Source organism: Crotalus tigris, unplaced genomic scaffold (genome assembly GCF_016545835.1).
Source record: "Crotalus tigris isolate CLP2741 ecotype Arizona unplaced genomic scaffold, ASM1654583v1 scf7180000019721.812232, whole genome shotgun sequence".
Lineage (NCBI taxonomy): Eukaryota > Metazoa > Chordata > Lepidosauria > Squamata > Viperidae > Crotalus > Crotalus tigris.
Window position 1 is genome coordinate 475,104 of NW_024097681.1, and position 19,410 is coordinate 494,513.

Consider the following 19,410-nt stretch of genomic DNA (forward strand, 5'->3'; position numbering starts at 1 on the left):
TCACCATTTTTAGGAGGCACTGAACAGGTGCGGCTGCCATTTTGAACGCATGTTCAGGGTGCGGCCACCATTTTGAGCGCATATTAGGCATGGACGCCATTTTGTAGGGACCTCGTGTTCCTCTGTTGGGGCCTGCTTTTATTAGTTGCCTTGGCCTGCTGTGTCAGGCCTTTACCGGGGGGCCTGACACAGCAGTTAACCCTTTCAGGTTAACTCGGTGTGTTATCAAGAAAATCACATGAGTGATCGCCTCATTGCACTTGCATTATTGTTCTAACTACTCATTGAAGTTCAGGTTGCATTTCCTTCATTACTTGTGAGTTGAGCAAAGGGGAATTTATTTTAGAATCCACCTGTTCCATTTAGTCTGTGGCGCTGTGCCACAAGGCCTAGACAGGCAGTTCTAGTGAACTGTCTGGCTGTTTGCCATTGTTGTTGCTCAGAGCGTGGGTCGTTTTCCCTCTCTGACAACTAGATCTGCGTGTTTGGGTTCCCCCCATTTCTGGATATTTCCTACCCGGAATATCTAGATTGCAATGGCAGACAGTGCCTTGCCCCAGGCATCACAAGGCTCTGATATTCCCCCCGCACAAGCAAAATGAAGATCAGCTGATTTGGATGCAGGGGGAAAGAAAAAAGCCAAGACAAAGCACACATCCACCAAAAAGCCCTCCAAGGCAGCCGAGCGAGAGGCCTCAAGGAGACATCAGGTGCTGGAGAGGGAATTCTCAAAAGCCCAAAGGCTCATGTCCAGTGAAGCTGCAGTGGTTCCCCCCGTTCCATTGGACAGTTCTCCATTTGAGCCTCCATGTTGCCCCTAGGGCATGGTCTCCTCAGGGGGAAACTGAACAGGTTGGTCCCCCTCGCTCCTCATCTTCATCTACACAACAGGGTCCTGAAGCCTCGTATACCCCAACTGAGGCTGGGGTTAGTTCTATGGATCAACAGGATATGTGGTCAGAACAGTTCCAGGCATTCATGCATCATGCATTTATGCAATTCATGTCATCCCCTAGGAGTCAGTGACCCTTGCAACCGCCACCACCTCCGTCCATACCTCCTTCTCAAGCGGGACGTGCCACAGTCCCCAGTTCCGGCATCTCTGAGACTTCCTCCCAATTGGGCGAGGAGGGGTCAGTAGACCTGGAGATAGCTGACATTCCCATGTCAGAGGATGAGGAGGCAGTGCCTGAACAGGCGCCAACTTCAGGTCTTTTTGATCCTTCTCTTTTCAGGTCTCTACTTATGAAGGCCTGTACCATGGCCAACCTCACTTCGGCACAGGAAGACAAACCTTCCACCTCCACTAGCCAAGAGTCTAACCCTTTGTTTGCAGAACAGGTTGTGGAGGAGAAGCAGATTCCTTGTCCGCTTGTCTTTTGTACCACGGTGAAGAAACAGTGGTCATCTCTGGCCACTTTACCTTCTCCCAATAGTACAGAAAAGAAACTTCAATATTTCTTCTTCATTTGCTTCCTTTTAGAGGTGCCTGCTGTGGACACTCTTTATTTTCCACATCTGCAATTCCAGGGGATATGGCTGAGGCTATGAAGGTGGAGGAGAAGAAGTTTCGAGTTCTCCCTTCGCCGAGTTCACCAGGCTTCAGCATGGGCGATTAAGGCTGCGACTTCTTCTTCCTTTTTTGCAAGGGCATCAATCATGTGGCTCCGTGAACTCCAGGCGCTCGTCCCCCCTGACCAGGTTCAGACACATCAGACACCAGGGAAGCTAGTGGCAGCGTCAGAGTACATGGCAGACACTTCTCTTCACTTGGCCAGGTACTCTGCTAGATCTATTGCAGCCACAGTTGCCTCTCGTAGACTACTGTGGCTGAAACAGTGGCGGACCGACTTAAAGTCTAAGTGGCGTCTCTCGACGGCCACATACAGTGGTACACATTTATTCAGTTCAGTCCTCGAACCACACATAATTGAGGGCAAGGACAAAGGTAATATTCTGGCACACCCCTCCAAAAAGTCAGATAGGTGGCCCCAGCAGGAATTTCGCAGACAGGCTTTCCATCCCAGCGGTACCTGGGAGTGGAAGAAGCCCTTTCGGATCGGGGAGTCCTGGGATTGGCCCAGAGGCTCGTGATCCTTTCCCCCCAGGCAGGATTGTCAACAGGACCGCCAGAACACTGGAGCCAAGGGCCAATACCAATCCAAACATCCCTTCCGGGGCTCTGGGGGCCATCCTTATAGGCGGTCCAAGTGACGCCAAGGAGAACTCTCCCGTAGGCGGTTGCTTGGCACTGTTCAGCGACATTTGGGAGGTTAATACCACCAACTCTTGGGTCAGAGAGACCATAAAACACAGTCTCACTCTAGAGTTTTACTCACCTCCCCCAGACCGTTTCATACAGTGCCCAGTATCACGAAACACAACCAAGGCAGAATTGGTAGCCACGGCCATCTCCCATTTGATAGAAATCAAGGCCATAGAACCGGTACTCCAGGAACAGGAAGGAGAAGGGTTTTACTCCATTCTGTTCGTGGTACCCAAAACCTCAGGGGGATGGAGGGCGATACTGGACTTAAAGGGCCTGAATTACTTCTTGACCTACAGAAGTTTCAAGATGCAGACCCTAAAGTCCATTCTGGCCAGCATCAGGAAAGGGGACTTCCTCTCCTCCATAGATCTGATGGAAGCATACTTACGCATCCCGATCCTTCCGGAACACCGCAGATTCCTTCGGTTTTGTTATGCGCACTGGCATTACCAATACCAATACTTCCCTTTGGTCTCTCTTCAGCTCCAAGGGTTTTTACAAAATTTTGGCAGTATTGGCGGCCCACCTCAGGATGATGCCGATGCGCGTACAATGCTATCTAGACGATATTCTTGTCCTATCCAGTTCTTTCTGGTCGGCTCAGTCAGACCTGGAAATCACAATCCATACTCTTCAGGATCACGGGTTTTCCGTAAATTTCAAGAAGAGCCACACAGTTCCCACAAAGCACCTTCTTCATCTAGGGGCGATAATAGATTCAAATCTTTGCAAGTTTTATCTTTCACAGGAGCGCCGGGTCAGCATCCGGAAGCTCGTACACCAGGTTCGGAGAGAGAAGGCAGTGCCTCTGGTCCAGCTGTCTCAACTCCTGGGAAAGATGGTTTCTTGCATGGGGATCATTTCGTGGGCCAGACTTCACTCCAAAAGCCTTCAGTGGTTCCTCCTTCCCTTCCAGAAACGGAACCTCAGTTCATCCACAAAGAGGGTGAGGGTTCCTCACCACACTCTTTTATCTCTTCTGTGGTGGGCTTCATCCGCAATGACCAAGGGGACCATTTTCAAAGAGCTTGTCAGGCTCACCTTGACTATAGACGCCAGTCTGTTCGGTTGGGGCGCCCATCTACAGACTCATCTGGCTCAGGGGCAGTGGTCCCAGTCAGATCTAGCTCACAACATAAACTGGCTCGAACCCAGGGCCATATACTTAGCATTCTGTCGGTTTTCCTCAATAGTGGCAGACAACATGTCCTGATTCTGACAGACCACGTGGCAGCCAAGGCTCACGTCAACAAGCAGGGACGGACCCGGTCCTGGTCACTCATGCAGGAGGCTTTGGATCTGGGTCTGTGGGCAGAGTCCACTCTGGGCTCCATCAGGGCGGAACACATTTTGGGGGAGGCAAATCGACAAGCAGATTCCCTGAGCAGGGTCACAGTCAACCACTCGGAGTGGCGCCTGGACCTGGCACTGTTCAGGGAAATCTCGATCAGGTTTGGTCATCCACATCTGGATCTTTTTGCCTCCCCGATGAATGCCCAACTCCCCAGGTTCTTCACCAGGTTCCTGACTCGGGGGGCGGAGGAAACAGACGCCCTCCGGTGCAAGTGGTTGGAGGGACTGCTTTAAGCCTTTCCTCCCCTTCTGTTGTTACAGGCAACCATTCCAAACTGATTCAGGAATGGGCGGAGATAATCTTAATTGCTCCACATTGGCCAAGGCGTCTGTGGTTTGCCGACCTTGTGGATCTATCGCTCTCGCCACCGTGGAGGATTCCCCCAGACCGAGTGGCTCTCAGCCAAGGGAATCTTCAGCATCCAGATCCACATTGGCTCCAGTTAGCCACCTGGCACTTGAGCGGGAAAGTTTAGCTAGGCAATCCTATTCGTCTGGGGTGATCTCGATGATTCAAGCCTCAAGGCGCCTCTCGACTAATAGGATTTATGACGCCACGTGGAAGAACTTCTGCACGTGGTTCACTAAGCAGCGGCTCAGGCTGCTATCGGTCACCATTCCCAACATATTGGAATATCTTTTGGATGGTTTGTATAAGGGTTTATCACCTAATACCATCCGCAGACAGGTGGCGGCTTTGTCAATGGTCCTTACCTGTGACAACTTGGTTCCTTTATCGCAACACCCAGCAGTTAGTGCCTTTCTGAAAAGGGCAGTCAATGCTAGGCCCCCTGCGGTGCATCGTTATCCATCTTGGGACTTGCCTAGGGTGTTACAAGCTCTGACTTCTCCACTGTTTGAGCCTATCAGGTCTTGTTCTCTTCATTTTCTTTCTCTAAAAGTGGCATTCTTAGTAGCTATCACATTGGCTAGGCGGATTTCAGAATTGGCCGCACTCTCAGTCAGGAGTGACTTGTGTACGTTTTTCGAGGATAGGGTGGTCCTTCGATTGGACCCTTCCTTCATTCCAAAAGTCAATACCTGGTTTCATAGGTCCCAAGATCTGGTTCTTCCAGATTTTTGTCCTAATCCGTCACATCGTCTGGAAAAACAGTGGTATAAGTTGGATGTGCACAGGGCTCTGCGCCATTATGTCAAGCGAACCTTGGCTTTTCGCAAGTCGGAGGCCTTGTTCATGTCCTTTCAGTCCTCTGCCATGGGTCTGAAGGTCTCCTCTTCGACCATTGGTAGGTGGATCAGAGCATGCATTGCTCGGGCCTATCTTTCTCAATCACTTCCAGTTCCTACACACATCACTGCTCACTCGACGCGCAGCACAGCTGCGTCAATGGCCTGGTCCACCCAGGCTTCGGTCGAGGAGATCTGTAGGACAGCGACATGGTCCTCCCCTTCCTCATTTGTCAGGCATTACAAGATTGATAAGTTTGCAGCGGCGGATGCCTCGTTTGGTAGGCGGGTTCTATAACAAGTAGTTTCTTCTCAGGGGACACAAGCCTAGACTTTTCCCTCCCCGTAGGGACATGAGCGGCTTTGGTATGTCCCACCAGTGGATTCTATATTCATCATGCTAGAGAAGGGGCGTTGTCTTACCTGAACGCCTTTTTTCAGCATGATGATGTAGAATCCACACCCTCCCTTTAGGGCAGTCTAGGCAGGTGTCATGATAATTGGAGCCATTGCGTCAGACTTCGTCACGGATGCTTTGCCTCGTCAATAACTGGAGGACACTTCCAGAGGGAGGCACGGCTAAAGTTCTGACTTAGTCTCATCTGAGCAGGAAGGCTGAGATTACCCATCGGTGGATTCTACATCATGATGCTGAGAAAAGGCGTTCAGGTAAGACAACGCCCCTTCTCTTAATTTTAGCTTTTATTCTCTCTTCCACAACATGAAATAGTTTTTAGAATTAGTGCAGTTTTTAATGTTTTGACTGAAAGATGAAACATTTCTGTTTCTTAAGCTTTTAAGCTATTGAAACTGCAAAGTACATGATTTATCCCACAATTTTCATTACAAGAGATTGGAATCTGAGTTCCATCCTGACTCACATGTTTTCCTACTATTGGGGATCTTGGAGATGAGAAATTATTTTCTTTTTTATGATTTTAAAACTTTATTTAATTTAAAAAATATAAAATACAGAAAAAGCAAGGCTCAAAAAGAATGGGAAGGGGATAACAAAAAATAAAGTGACTTCAAAAACAAAAAAAAAAAACCTCATCTTGTGTGATGTTATTCTGGAGGACCCTACAGTATATCTTTGTATACAGCCTCCCAGCTCTTACCTCCCCCCTAGCTGGGTCTAGGACAATTCACCATGACCAACTTGCTGTGACCAGCTTGCAGTGGGACAATCCACATGAGATAACACGATAAATGTTATCCGCCAGTGTTTCTTTTACATTATTTCCATTTTTGTCAACGGAAATAATTTTGAAGAAACATTGGCAGAAAATATTTATCGTGTTGAATTATTCTACTTGGAATTGTCCTGCAGGAAGTTGTCCCATGGTAAGTTGGCCATGGCAAGATGGCTGTGGTGAGTTGGCTGCAGCGAGTTGTCCCATTCCGTCTCCTGCTACCCCAATTCAAGGGAATTACAGCTGACAGTTTGTCTCCACTGCTTATGGTGAGAGGAATGAGGGATAGAGGTTTCCATTTCTTCTTCTCTCGTGCTGCTTCTACCACTTTCTGATGACATACCATTTACACTGCCTTCACTCTCAGATAGGGTCCTTCCCTACATGGCCTCTGGATGTATTGTTCCATTTCCTACCCCAGTCATATCTACTTGCTATTCCCAAATAGCTGCCTACCCAAAACAGCAACCTACTACTCCACACTACAATCACTCACTCACTCACTCACTCAGATCCAATCTCACTGCCCACCAAAACCAAAAATTAACTCTTGTTGGACATAACAGTAGATCTAATTGGGCACCATATTATAAAAAAGATGGACTTTAGTTTGTTTTAAATGAACCATTTAAAATAATGGAACAGAATGTGATGTCAGAGGGAATAAGTAGCTTGGAAAGAATCCTTCTCTATTTGTAGATAAATAGCTGGGTCCCTACTTTGCAAAGGCAGAGCAGTAGTGCTTGTGAAAGACAAGGCCTATTTCTTTATGGGTTTCTTTCAAATAGAATTTTAAAAAAACAAAATAAAAAAATTCTAGGCTTGTTTGGTTTGTTTCTCCTAGAAGGTCAAATGACTATTTCCAGGGCTATTATGGGGATTTTGTTTATATAAGATTTTGATTTCTAGTTGTCCCGTGGGTACTGGACATGGGGAAAAGAAAAATATTTTGCTTCCAGTGGCTGAGGCCCAACTAGTAAAGAATGTTTATATAATATATGAGAAGAGTTGATTAATTAGTAATTGTAAATTTGAGAGGAGGGTACTGTTTTAATTTCTAAAAAGAGAGATACTTTAATTTTGTACAGGAACAGCAATATGCCAATGCATCTTCCAACACTCTTGGTGATGTTGCTTTAAAAATGAATAGAAATTAACATTATCTGGGGAACCACTTGTTGTTGCCCCTGCCTTGGGAGGACTGTTGCCTTTACTCCCAAGATAGGTGATGACATATATGTGTTTACATGAAAGGAAAAAGAATCCTTCATGTTAAGGCAATATTTCTATTACTTCCTTTGTTATTTGCTTTCTAGATACAGTTCCAGAGTATCTAGGCTAAGAGTACAGTAGGTTGCAATGCATTTACTGTACATGTTCCAGATTATATGTCTGGGGATTTCTTGGTAAGCATGATTGTCCTCCAAATGTTTTTATTAATGACCAGGAATCTTATAGGATCTTGTCTTACAACTACTGTAGTCCCTGGATTGTTGTTTTTTTGTAGCTTAGAAATCAGGAGAGGAAGAAGGCAGTAGATGTTCTTTGCAGTAGATTTTCTTTGATGGGGAGGATAGTTAGGAATTATAAAGGTTAATCTTTAGACCAATTGTTATAAGCAAATATCCCGTTAATTAAAAGATGCTGGGGATTTTCTTCCCCAACCATTAATTATGCAAGTGGGAATGCTCAGCAGCTCTCAAATCTCTGCAGAAAAATACTTGGAATCTTTGTATTTTTGTGGTGAGACATAAAAGTTTGGATGAGTACAGTATATTTAATTTTCTTTATTTAAGGTAATTGCTTTTATTTATTTATTTTGTTATTTATTTACTTTATTTAAGTAGCTTACTACCAAGATCTCTTATCAGTTTACAATAAAAACAGATGTAAAACTGAATGATAAAAATAGTTAAATAGCATTTGAAACAAGTAGAACTTGTTTCAGGGAGAAAGCAGAACTATTTAACTCGTTTTTCGCATCTGTCTTTACACAAAGGGAAAAAGCAGACCAACCTATCAAAAATAGTGCCATAAAAAACAGAATAGAAACACAAGTTAAGATATTTATTTATTTTATTTTATTTTTAAAATTTATAAGCCGCCCCACTCCCGAAGGACTCTGGGCGGCTAACAATAAAAAACACATAAAACATAACAAAACAACAATACAAAAACAATCATCCAGGGGTAAGGTTTTATAAACCCCAGGCCTGCCAGAAAAGCCAGGTCTTAAGTAACTTACGGAAGACCAACAGGGTGGGAGCGGTCCTAATCTCCGGGGGGGGAGCTGATTCCAAAGCGTGGGCGCCATCACAGAGAAGGCCCTCCTCCGTGGCCCTGCCAAATAGCACTGCTTGGCCAACGGGGCCTGAAGGAGGCCCAGCCTGTGGGATCTAACCGGACGTAGGGAACTATGAGGTAGTAGGCGGTCTCGCAAATAGCCTGGCCCTGAGCCATATAGGGCTTTAAAGGTAATGACCAACACCTTGAATTGGACCCGGAGACCAATAGGCAACCAGTGCAGCTCACGGAGGATAGGTGTAACGTGGGTGTATCGAGGAACACCCACTATCACTCGCGCGGCTGCATTCTGGACCAACTGTAGTCTCTGAATACTTTTCAAGAGTAGCCCCATGTAGAGTGCGTTGCAGTAGTCCAAACGTGAGGTGACAAGGGCGTGAGTGACTGTAAGGAGAGCCTCCCGGTCCAGGTAGGGTCGCAACTGGTGCAACAGGCGAACTTGTGCAAAGGTCCTCCCAGCCACAGTCGTCAATTGATGTTCCAAATTCAGTTGTGGATCAAGGAGGACACCCAAGTTGCGAACCCGCTCCGAAGGGGGTATATTTTCCCCCGCAAGAGTCAACACTGGACAGTCGACATGATCCTTGGGAGGCAACATCCAAAGCCACTCGGTCTTGTCAGGATTGAGCCTGAGTCTGTTAACCCCCATCCAGACCCTCACGGCTTCGAGGCAACGGCCCATCACATCGGCCGCTTCACTGAAAGAGCTCGGGGAGGAGATATATAGCTGGGTATCATCAGCATACTGATGAAACCTCACCCCGTGCTGTCTGATGATCTCACCCAGCGGCTTCATATAAATGTTAAATAGGAGGGGAGAGAGGACCAACCCCTGTGGCACGCCGCATTCAAGGGGCCTCGGGGTTGACCTGTGCCCTCCCACCAATACCGATTGCGACCGGCCAGAGAGGTAGGAGGAGAACCACCGTAAAACGGTGCCTCCCACTCCCACCCCTTCGAGTCGTCGCAAAAGGATACCATGATCGATGGTATCGAAAGCTGCTGAGAGGTCAAGTAGCACCAAGACAGAGGAATAACCTCTGTCTCGGGCCCGCCAGAGATCATCCATCAGCGCGACCAAAGCGGTTTCTGTGCTGAAGCCAGGCCTGAAGCCAGATTGAAAAGGGTCTAGATCAGTGGTTCTCAACCTGTGAGTCAGGACCCCATTTGGGGTCGAATGACCATTTCACGGGGGTCACCAAACAATGCTGTCCGCCATTTTTTTCCCTTTTCCCTAGCTGTCCTACTCCCTCTTATTGGTGGCCACACCCACTTGGGGGTCACCACAACATGGGGAACTGTATTATGGGGTCACGGCATTAGAAAGGTTGAGAATCACTGGTCTAGATAATCTGCTTCATCGAGAGACCGTCAGAGCTGGAGCGCCACCACTCACTCTACAACCTTCCCCACAAAGGGGAGATTAGAGACTGGACGGAAGTTATTTAAATCAACCGGGTCCAGGGTAAGCTTCTTGAGCAGGGGCCTCACAACCGCCTCCTTCAGGGATTGTGGAAAAGACCCCTCCCTCAACGAAGCGTTGATTAACCCCTGGAGCCAGCTTCGTGTCACCTCCTTGGCAGCTGAGACCAACCAGGAAGGACACGGGTCCAATAAACAAGTGGAGGCGCTCATTGCTCCCACCGCTCTGTCAACATCCTCAGTGGTCACAGACTCAAGATAGACAAGAAAATGGTAAGTGAGCACCTGTCCAGTCTAGATGAGTTCAAATCACCAGGACCAGAGGGATTACATCCCAAGGTTCTCAAGGAACTGGCAGATGTGATCTCAGAACCACTGAACTATATTTTTCAAAGATCCTGGAGCACTGGGGAACTACCAGAGGACTGGAAAAGAGCTGATGTAGTTCCCATCTTCAAAAAAGGGGGAAAAAATGTATCCAGGAAATTACAGACCTATCAGCCTGACCTCAATACCTGGGAAGATTCTGGAAGAGATAATCAAACAACGAATCAGCGAACACCTACAGGCAAACCAAGTCATTACTAAAAGCCAACACGGGTTTGTCAAAAACAGAACATGCCAGACAAACCTTATTGCATTCTTTGACCAAGTGACAAAATTAGTGGACCACAGGAATGCTGTAGATATAATTTTTTTGGACTTCAGTAAGATATTTGACAAAGTAGATCACAACCTACTACTTGATAAGATAGAAAAATGCGGGTTAGACAGCATCACCACCAGATGGATCCGTGGCTGGCTGACCAGCCGTACTCAGTGTGTGGTCCTCAATGGAACCACATCTACTTGAAGGGAAGTGTGTAGTGGGATGCCCCAGGGCTCTGTTCTGGACCCAGTGCTCTTCAACATCATCATCAATGATTTGGATGAGGGGATAGATGGGGAACTCATCAAATTTGCAGACGACACCAAGCTGGCAGGAATAGCCAACACTCCAGAAGACAGGCTTAGGATACAGGAGGATCTGGACAGACTTGAACACTGGGCGCTATCTAACAAAATGAAATTCAATGGTGAAAAAAGTAAGGTTCTACATTTAGGCAAGAAAAACCAAATGTATTACCTTGCTCAATAGTAGTAACTGTGAGAGGGATCTCGGAGTCCTAGTGGACAGTCATTTAAATATGAGGCAGCAGTGTGCTGCAGCTGCCCAAAAAGCCAACACAGTGCTAGGCTGCATTAACAGGGATAGAATCAAGATCACACAAAGTATTAATACCACTCTACAATGCCTTGGTAAGGCCACACTTGGAATACTGCATCCAGTTTTGGTCACCACGATGTAAAAAAGATGTTGAGACTCTAGAAAGAGTACAGAGAAGAGCAACAACGATGATTAGGGGACTGGAGGTTAAAACATATAAGGAAAGGTTGATGGAATTGGGTATGTCTAGTTTAATGAAGAGAAGGACGAGGGGGGACATGATAGCAGTGTTCCAATATCTCAGGGGCTCCCACAGAGAAGAGGGAGTGAAGCTATTTTACAAAGCGTCTGAAGGCAGGACAAGAAGCAATGGATGGAAACTAATCAAGGAGAGAAGCAACCTAGAACTAAGGAAAAACTTCCTGACAGAACAATTAACCAGTGGAACAACCTGCCTCCAGAAGTGGTGAATGCTCCAACACTGGAAGTTTTTAAGAAGAAACTGGACAGCCATTTGTCTGAAATGGTATAGGGTTACCTGCTTGAGCAGGGGGTTGGACTTCATGACCTCCAAGGTCCCTTCCAACATTATTATTATTATTATTATTATTGATCATCGCACAGTCAGCCAGATGTTCAGACTGGATTTGGCATTTTGTCTACCTATCGAGTCCTTACCCAGGACCTGGTTGTTGTTGTTGTTGTTGTTGTTGTTGTTGTTGTTATTATTATTATTATAAACTAATATTAAAATGAACAGTTGAGAGTCAGAACAAAAGAGAGATGCTTTAATGGCCATTTACAAAACTGATAAAAATGAAGAGACTGCATTCCAAAAGGATTGGGTGGGCAATAGAACTGAGTCCTGACTCACTGCCACATAACTGCAGTAACTGAGCAAACTAAGTTCCTAGTAATTGTGGATGTTCATATGAAAAAAGGAAAGAGTCTGGAACTAAGATTTTAAAGGTAATGATCAGCACTGGGTATTACACCCAGAAAAAAAATTGCTGGTTTATCTGGTGCCCTTCCAGTGGCCCCCAACCTTTTGGGCACCAAAGACTGGTTCCTTAGAGACAGATTTTTCCGCAGACCAGAGGGGCCGTGGTTTCGTGTGCTGCCTGCATCTCATAGATGGGGCTTTGCTTGGTGTGCGGCCCGGTTTCTTGCATGCCATGGACCGGTGCTGGTCCACAGATCAGGGGTTGAGGACCCCTGCCTTAAGCACAGAGAAATATTAGCACTTTTGCATTGCTGCTGAATTTGTATCTAGCAAAGTTTCCAAGTCACCTCCACATAGAGCACTAAAGTCATGCGTGGAAATTACAGCATATGCACCACAGTTTTAAGATTATTGCCCAGAAAGAGATACATGTCATTGAAGCTGATAGAAAGTACTCCTGTCCATTATCTTAATCTGATCCACCAGGGAGAGAGTCAGATCCGGAAGCATTCTCAAACTGCCTAATCCCATTCAAAATAGGCAGATCTATCATTTATGTGGAATTCTAGCTTCATACAATGACTACCTTTGCAGTTTCAATTTATTAGCCCTTATCCAACCAGCTAGCACTACACACAAGGAACCACATCCCATTTCTGAGTTAGGGTAGAAAACATAGTCTAAACTACAGGTTGATACTATTGAACAACCAGAGAAGAAGAGAGAATTGAAACAAGAAATGGCTTTGGGATCAAATGCAGTTGCATGTGATTGGGTATGTTACAGTTGGGGCTCAGAACGGAGGAGCAAAGTTAAAAATTTTGTGGGTTTATCTTATAGAGATTATCTTTTGGACTTTGAGCTTGGTTGTTGTTCAGTCGCCAAGTCTTGTCCAACTCTTTGTGACTCCCTAGATCACAGCACGTCACCCCCCCATCTTCTACTATCTCCCAGAATCTGCCCAAACTCATGGCCACTGCATCCATACACTACCTAACCTCATCATCTTCTGCTACTCATGTCTCCTTTTGCCTTCAATCTTTCCCAACATCAGGCTCTTTTCCAGTGAGTCCTCTCTTCTCATTTGGTGGCTGAAGTATTTCAGCTTCAGCTTCAGTATCTGATCTTCTCCAACACCAGCGTTCAAAAGCATAAAATCTTTGGCACTGAGCCTTCCTTATTTTCAAGCACTCACATTACTACTGAGAAAGTCATAGCTTTGAATACATAGATCTTTGTCAGCAAGGTGATATCTCTACTTTTTAACATGGTTTCTAGGTTTGCCATAGCTTTTCTCCCAAGGAGCAGGCATCTTTTAATTTCATGGCTGCAGTCACCGTCTGCAATGATCTTGGAGCCCAAGAAAATAAAATCTGTCACTGCTTCCATTTCTGCCCCTTCTATCTGCCAGGAAATGCTGGAAGCAGATGCCATGATCTTTGTTTTTTAATATTGAGTTTCAAGCCAACTTTTGCACTCTCTTCTTTTACGCTCATCAACAGGCTCTTTAGCTCCTCTTCACTTTCTGTCATTAGGGTGCTATCGTCTGCATATTTGAGGTTGTTGATATTTCTTCTGGCAATCTTAATTCCAGCTTGTGATTTATTCAGCTCTGCATTTTGTATAATATATTCTGCATATAAGATAAATAAGCAGGGGTGACAATATACAACCTTGTTGTACTCCTTTCTGTACTCCTTTCTCTATTTTGAACCATTCAGTTGTTTGATGTCCAGTTATAATTGTTGCTCCTTGACCTGCATACAGCTTCACAGAAGACAGGTAAAGTGGTCTAGTACTCCCATCTCTTTAAGAACTTTGCACAGTTTGTGGTAATCTATACAATTAAAGGCTTTAGGATAGTCAATGAAGCAGAAGGAGATGTTTTCTAGAACTCCCCACAAATGTTGGCAATTTAATCTCTAGTTCCTCTGCCTCTTTAAAACCGGCAGTTCTTGGTTCACATATTGTTGAAGCCTAGCTTGTAGGATTTTGAGTATGACCTTGCTAGTGTGTGAAATGAATGCAGTTGTATGGTAATTTGAACATTCTTTGGCATTGCCTTTTTTTGGGATTAGAACATAAACTGACCTTTTCTAATCCTGTGACTATTGTTGAGTTGTCCAAATTTGCTGGCATTTTGAGTGTAGCACTTTAACAGCATCATCTTTTAGCATTTTAAATAGCTCAGCTGGAATACAGTCACCTCTGCTTGCTTTGTTGTTGTTCAGCACTTTTGAAAGACATCAAGTTGGTGAAACAAAGTGCTTTTTGTGGAGGCAAAGAAAGCAGAACGACAGAAGGAAAAGTTTATAATGGACATGAATAATAAAATACAAGTAGACATTTTGGCAACAGCAATAATTCTCATCTTTAGTATTATGATTCTACTGAAATGTGCAAAATAATCATAGGTATAGGAACTCACACTTCTCCATTTCCAGGTAATTTGTCAAAATACTGCTGGAGACTAGAATTGATCAGAGTTCTGGTTATATCTTTAAGCTTTAAAGTTATACAATGATAGAAACTCTCCAAGTGTAGGTTCCTCAGTTATTTTTCAATCATGGGATTGGGGGAAAGTAATAATCCTGTGCTCAAATTGCACAATGATGCTTCTGTATCTGCAAAAAAGCAGGCATTTTGAGAAAAAATCATTCTATTATAAACTTGAAATAATGTGAACATAACTTTGCCCTTCACTCAAATTCCTCTTAGTATATCTCAAAGGAGAAAAATAGAAGACACAATCTATCAAGATTGCCCCTCCCCCAAGACCAACATACAGTAGAAACTCTTCAGAGATTTGGATAAACATGTTAGGAGCTGGGACCTTTGTTATATTGGAATCAATGTTAGTCATAACAAGCAGTTTACATCCTATGAACAAATAAAAAAATGGTATAAATTTATATACAGTGATACTTCAAATCCTAATTTTCTTTTACAGTACCCCACTACCACCATCCTTTTTCCATACTCTCTCATCCCACGTGTAAGGACCCACCCCACTTTGTATCTTAAGAAGACAGAACTCTTGGAATAATTCTTCCAACAGGCATCCTTTATTAAGAGAAAATGGTTGCAGGCGTTCTAGACAGGACTTGGGGTCCAAGCTCTCCCATTCAAGGTTTTAAGGGATTTCCCAGTAGCCCCACCCAATCACCCCCTTCTTCCAGCAATAGTCTCAGGCATTACACTCCCACCCCCTTTTCCTTACTGCCAGCTGGATGGAGACTTCAGAGAGAACTACATGAAAGGTAATAGTCCCCTTTGTTATGATTAGTCCTTTTGGTGCTATCCACATCCAGTTCCTTTGAAGTGTACCGAAGGAAGTGAGGACCATAAAGCCCCTTTGTTCACCCCCTTCCCTTCATCGTATGACAGAATCCCGAGAAGGCAGAAATGGGGTTTTCTATAGTTGATAACTAGAGATGAAATATAATTGGATTCTGACAACACGCCTCCTGCTTGTTTATATTTTCTGCATTCTTGTGCTTCTATCTAGAGAATTTCCAAAAATCAAGCTGAGAATTGTCATGCCACTATTGAACTCCAACAAAGAATTTGCCCAGTGATCTTTATCTTACTGGAATAGTGGAAATAAAATACACAATTTACATATTCCTGAATTCTATAAGTTGTCTAACTCAACAATCTCATTTTTTAGGGACACCACATAAATATGACCCAACTTTCAAAGGCCCCATTTATGACAGGTAAGATTACCCTGTTGGTGAATGGTTTGAGAGTAGTATTGCATGGTCATTTGTGCTGTTATTTTTCAGTACACTATGTCTAGAGTGACCGTTTATTGCCATCTGTTGATTCCCTTTTGGAAGTAATGCAAGGATGATTCTATTGAAAATCCAGGAGCTTAGAAGTCTGGATCATTTCTTTGAAATGCATGGGTTGGGCTTAGTAGCTAAAGCTCTTTTTCTTCTACTTTCACTCCTTACTTTGTGCATGGACATAGTTTGTTTTATAGCTATAGTATTATTTAATTATAATATAAGGATAATAATATAATTTTACCGACATTATTGAGATATGATCAGAGGTTCACATTTCAATTTGTATCTTATATTCAACAATTCATAAATAAATTTATCAACCAATATTTTATTTTTATGGGGCCACATTAGTTGCCTTATTTTGATGATCAGACAAATATTTGTTTTATAGGATCTTAACCAATTATTATCATGCTACCTCATGACTTGATATTGAATGGAGATTGCTCTTATTCTCTGATAATACATATTTATATGTTAGTTTAAATGTTAAATGTTGCCAGCATAATTCAGATTTATAGTAGCTTACAAACAAAAATTAAAATAATCATCCAACATCACTCTGAGTGACTGTTGTTTTTTTCTGGCTGAAATTCAAACATTACTAAGAGGAAAAGACTTCAGAAATTACTGTGCAGGAAAAAACATTATTTTTATACTAGAATACCTTAGATTAGTTTTTCTTTAGCCTGTCCCAGAAGTAGGATGCCTACAGGATGGAAACTTTGTTTTTAAAGGTATCTCAGTAAATGATAAGTTGTGTGTTATGGTAAGCAAACTAAGTGGATGAATATATTTCATATTGAAATAGTTATTTTTAAATTAAGGAATCACAAGATAGTTTTCATAAGGATATATATCATGATAGCAGTCATAAAGTTATGTATCATGATAGCAGTCTTCCAATATATGAGGGGCTGTCATAAATAGGAAGGGGTCAGTCGATTTTCCAAAGCACATGAAGATGAGACAAGGAGCAAAGGATGGAAGACTATTAAAGAGAGATCCACCAAGAATTAAGGAGAAATTTCCTGACAATGAGAACAGTTAATCAGTAGAATGGCTTGCCTCCAGAAATTGTGAGTACTCCATCAACTGGAGGTTTTAAAGAAGAGATTGGACATCCATTTGTCCAGAATGGTATAGGGTCTCCTGCTTGAGCAGGGGATTGGACTAGAAGACCTCCAAGGTTTCTTCCCATTCTGATATTCTTTAATTCTGTTATTCTGCAAGCCCAATAAGGTTATTTGATATTAGATCTGGATTACTTTGTTTCCTATTAACTTCTTTGTGTGTAGGATTAGCAGGCTTAACATACTATTTTCTCTGAATCATTGTAATAGTGATCAACATCATAATATGCCTGTGTATATCTCTAAAAACTAGAGGTGGTGGTTTCTGCTTCTGAGGAGTTAATGTCCACTCCCCATTTTCACTACAGGGCAAAGGAGGAATGTGTTGGTTATATTTGCTTGTCTCTTATTCTTGAGATGGGCTATAGTTTATTTGTCATTTGATTAGAAAGTTTTCAAGGGTTTTTTTTAAATTGCAAGTCTGAATTTGAATGATGACATGTTGATTCAAATAACCAACTAATAACTACCATCTGACCAGAGATGAATATATTGTTACTTACTCTCACTTAGCTTGTTTCTTCTTCCAGGAGCTGCACAGATATCATCTGCTGTATCTTGCTACTGGTTGCAATTGGGGGCTATGTTGCAGTGGGTATTGTGGGTATGTATTCTACTGTTTATTATTTTTTCTGCCTTGAGATAATATTTTTGTTGCTGAAAGCTGGATATCAAATTAGATGGAGAAGGAGAATTATGTCAGCCAAGAAGGTATATCATCATAGAAGGAAATAAGTAGGATTCAACTAAAGGTGTCAAATCTTAAATAATGGTTTGCTGTTTAATCCTATTGCTAATGTCTGCTGCACCAAGATTTGACCCTTTTGTAACAAATTTTATACTTGGTCTTTGAGAAGAATATTGGGGGCCACATTCTAAACCATACTGGCTGGCATTGGGATACAGAAACATTTGATTTCATTTCAACTATATTTAAATGAATTAAGACAGGGGTCCACAACCCTATTAGGAACCTGGCCGCACAGCTGGAAGTGAGCAGTGGGCAAGCAAGCAAAGCTTCCGCTGTATTTGCAGCCACTCCGCAGTGGCATTATCACCACCTCAGCTCCACCTCAGATCATCAGGCATTAGATTCTCATAGGAATGTGAGCCCTACTCTAAACTATGCGTGCAAGGGATCTAAGTTGCACACTCTTCCTCCTCCCCTCTCTGTCCATGGAAAAATTGTCTTCTACAAAAGTGCTCCCTAGTGCCAAAAAGGCTGGGGACTTCTGAATTAAAACATATATAGTTGAAATTATTACTTCTAAGAATATATTTAATAATTTCCCCTTTCTGTTGCATTAAATACTGCTACTTCCTTGGTAATATATAATATAAATTGATAACCTTGATGTCTAAATTGATTATATGCAGGACTATTTCTCAGCAGGAGTATAGTCATTTGAGAAGATTCCTATTACTACTATGGATTTTGTGAGCTTCAGTGCATGATGAATATGTGCCTGACTCTTTAAAATAATTAGTATAATGCAACAAAGAGAGAGCTAGATTAGCGCATATTAATCTGCACACTCATATTAAATTATCTCATATACTCTAAAAACCACAATGCCTTTATTCTAATTTCCCAGTAAAACATGAAATATATACATGAATAAAAGGTTATGTTAAAAGTTTACAGTAATTTCTTATGGTGCTTCAAGATCTGGAGAAAAGTTATTTTGGAATTGGGCAATGCTTAAAATAAATGACTTAAATTAGTTGAATTTAGTTCAATGTTCTTTTCAGCGTGGACACAAGGAGACCCTCGTAAGGTGATTTATCCAACAGATAGACGTGGTCAGTTCTGTGGCCAAAAAGGCACACCCAATGAGTAAGTATCAAGGAGAAATTCTCTTTGCATGAAGTCTGTGCCAAGAGATTGGTGAATCTAAAAGGGTTCCAGTAGGTTTGAGCAGGGGTTCCGAATCAGGGGTGCTTGCACCCCCTGGGATGTGAGACAATATTCCAGGGAGTGCGAAAACTTGGTTTTTCAAAATTATATGTATAATTCGTTGCCATTATTTTGAACTTTTGTAAGGAGTGCGAGAATATATCAGAAACTTTCTAGGGATGCGGGGTATAAAAAAGGTTGGGAGCCCCGGTTTTGAGGATCTCATCTGTTGAAGCTCATTACTCTAAAACAGTAAAATGATTGAGATTGACGTTATCCCTTTCTGATATGTGACTGGGTTTCCAGGTTCCAGGGTAGTTGGAGTAGGATGATTCTCTGAATTTGAACCATCACGGCTAAACATATTGAACCAAACAAAGGCTAAAATGTATTTGAAGCCCCCACTTAATGGTGATTATATTTTAGCATTTCCATTGTAACTTTGCATTAGTCATCTTGGGGGGGGGGAGTGAATGTTTTATGAAGACTTCATTATAGCATATTATAATTATTTTGTAAAACAGTTTGCCAAATTGCTCATATCCATATGGACCTGGATGCCACAATTGATACAGAACCAATTAATATAACTTTGGCCCAAGCTGATTTTTACAGCCTGGAAATATAAGTAGTGTAGGAGATAACCAGGCTGAGCCTGAGGTAGGAGTCATATGCGTCATCAGTCATGAGTCCCTTTGCACCCACAA

General features: G+C 43.0%; 1 protein-coding gene across 7 annotated transcripts in view; it reads left to right on the forward strand.

Annotated features, from left to right (window-relative positions):
* The window catches only part of SLC44A2 (solute carrier family 44 member 2), a 260,738-nt gene that overhangs the window by 115,677 nt on the left and 125,651 nt on the right, over window positions 1-19,410 (forward strand). For 6 of the 7 annotated variants that reach the window (XR_005559275.1, XM_039364296.1, XM_039364294.1 and 3 more), the window contains exons 2-4: window positions 15,550-15,598; window positions 17,337-17,410; window positions 18,559-18,643. Coding sequence is in view for 5 of the 7 variants with exons in the window: in XM_039364296.1 (XP_039220230.1) it covers window positions 15,550-15,598; window positions 17,337-17,410; window positions 18,559-18,643 (208 nt within the window). In the remaining 2 variants the exon portion in view is untranslated. The remainder of the gene's footprint in view (window positions 1-15,549; window positions 15,599-17,336; window positions 17,411-18,558; window positions 18,644-19,410) is intronic. The other variant, XM_039364300.1, reaches the window with a different exon arrangement.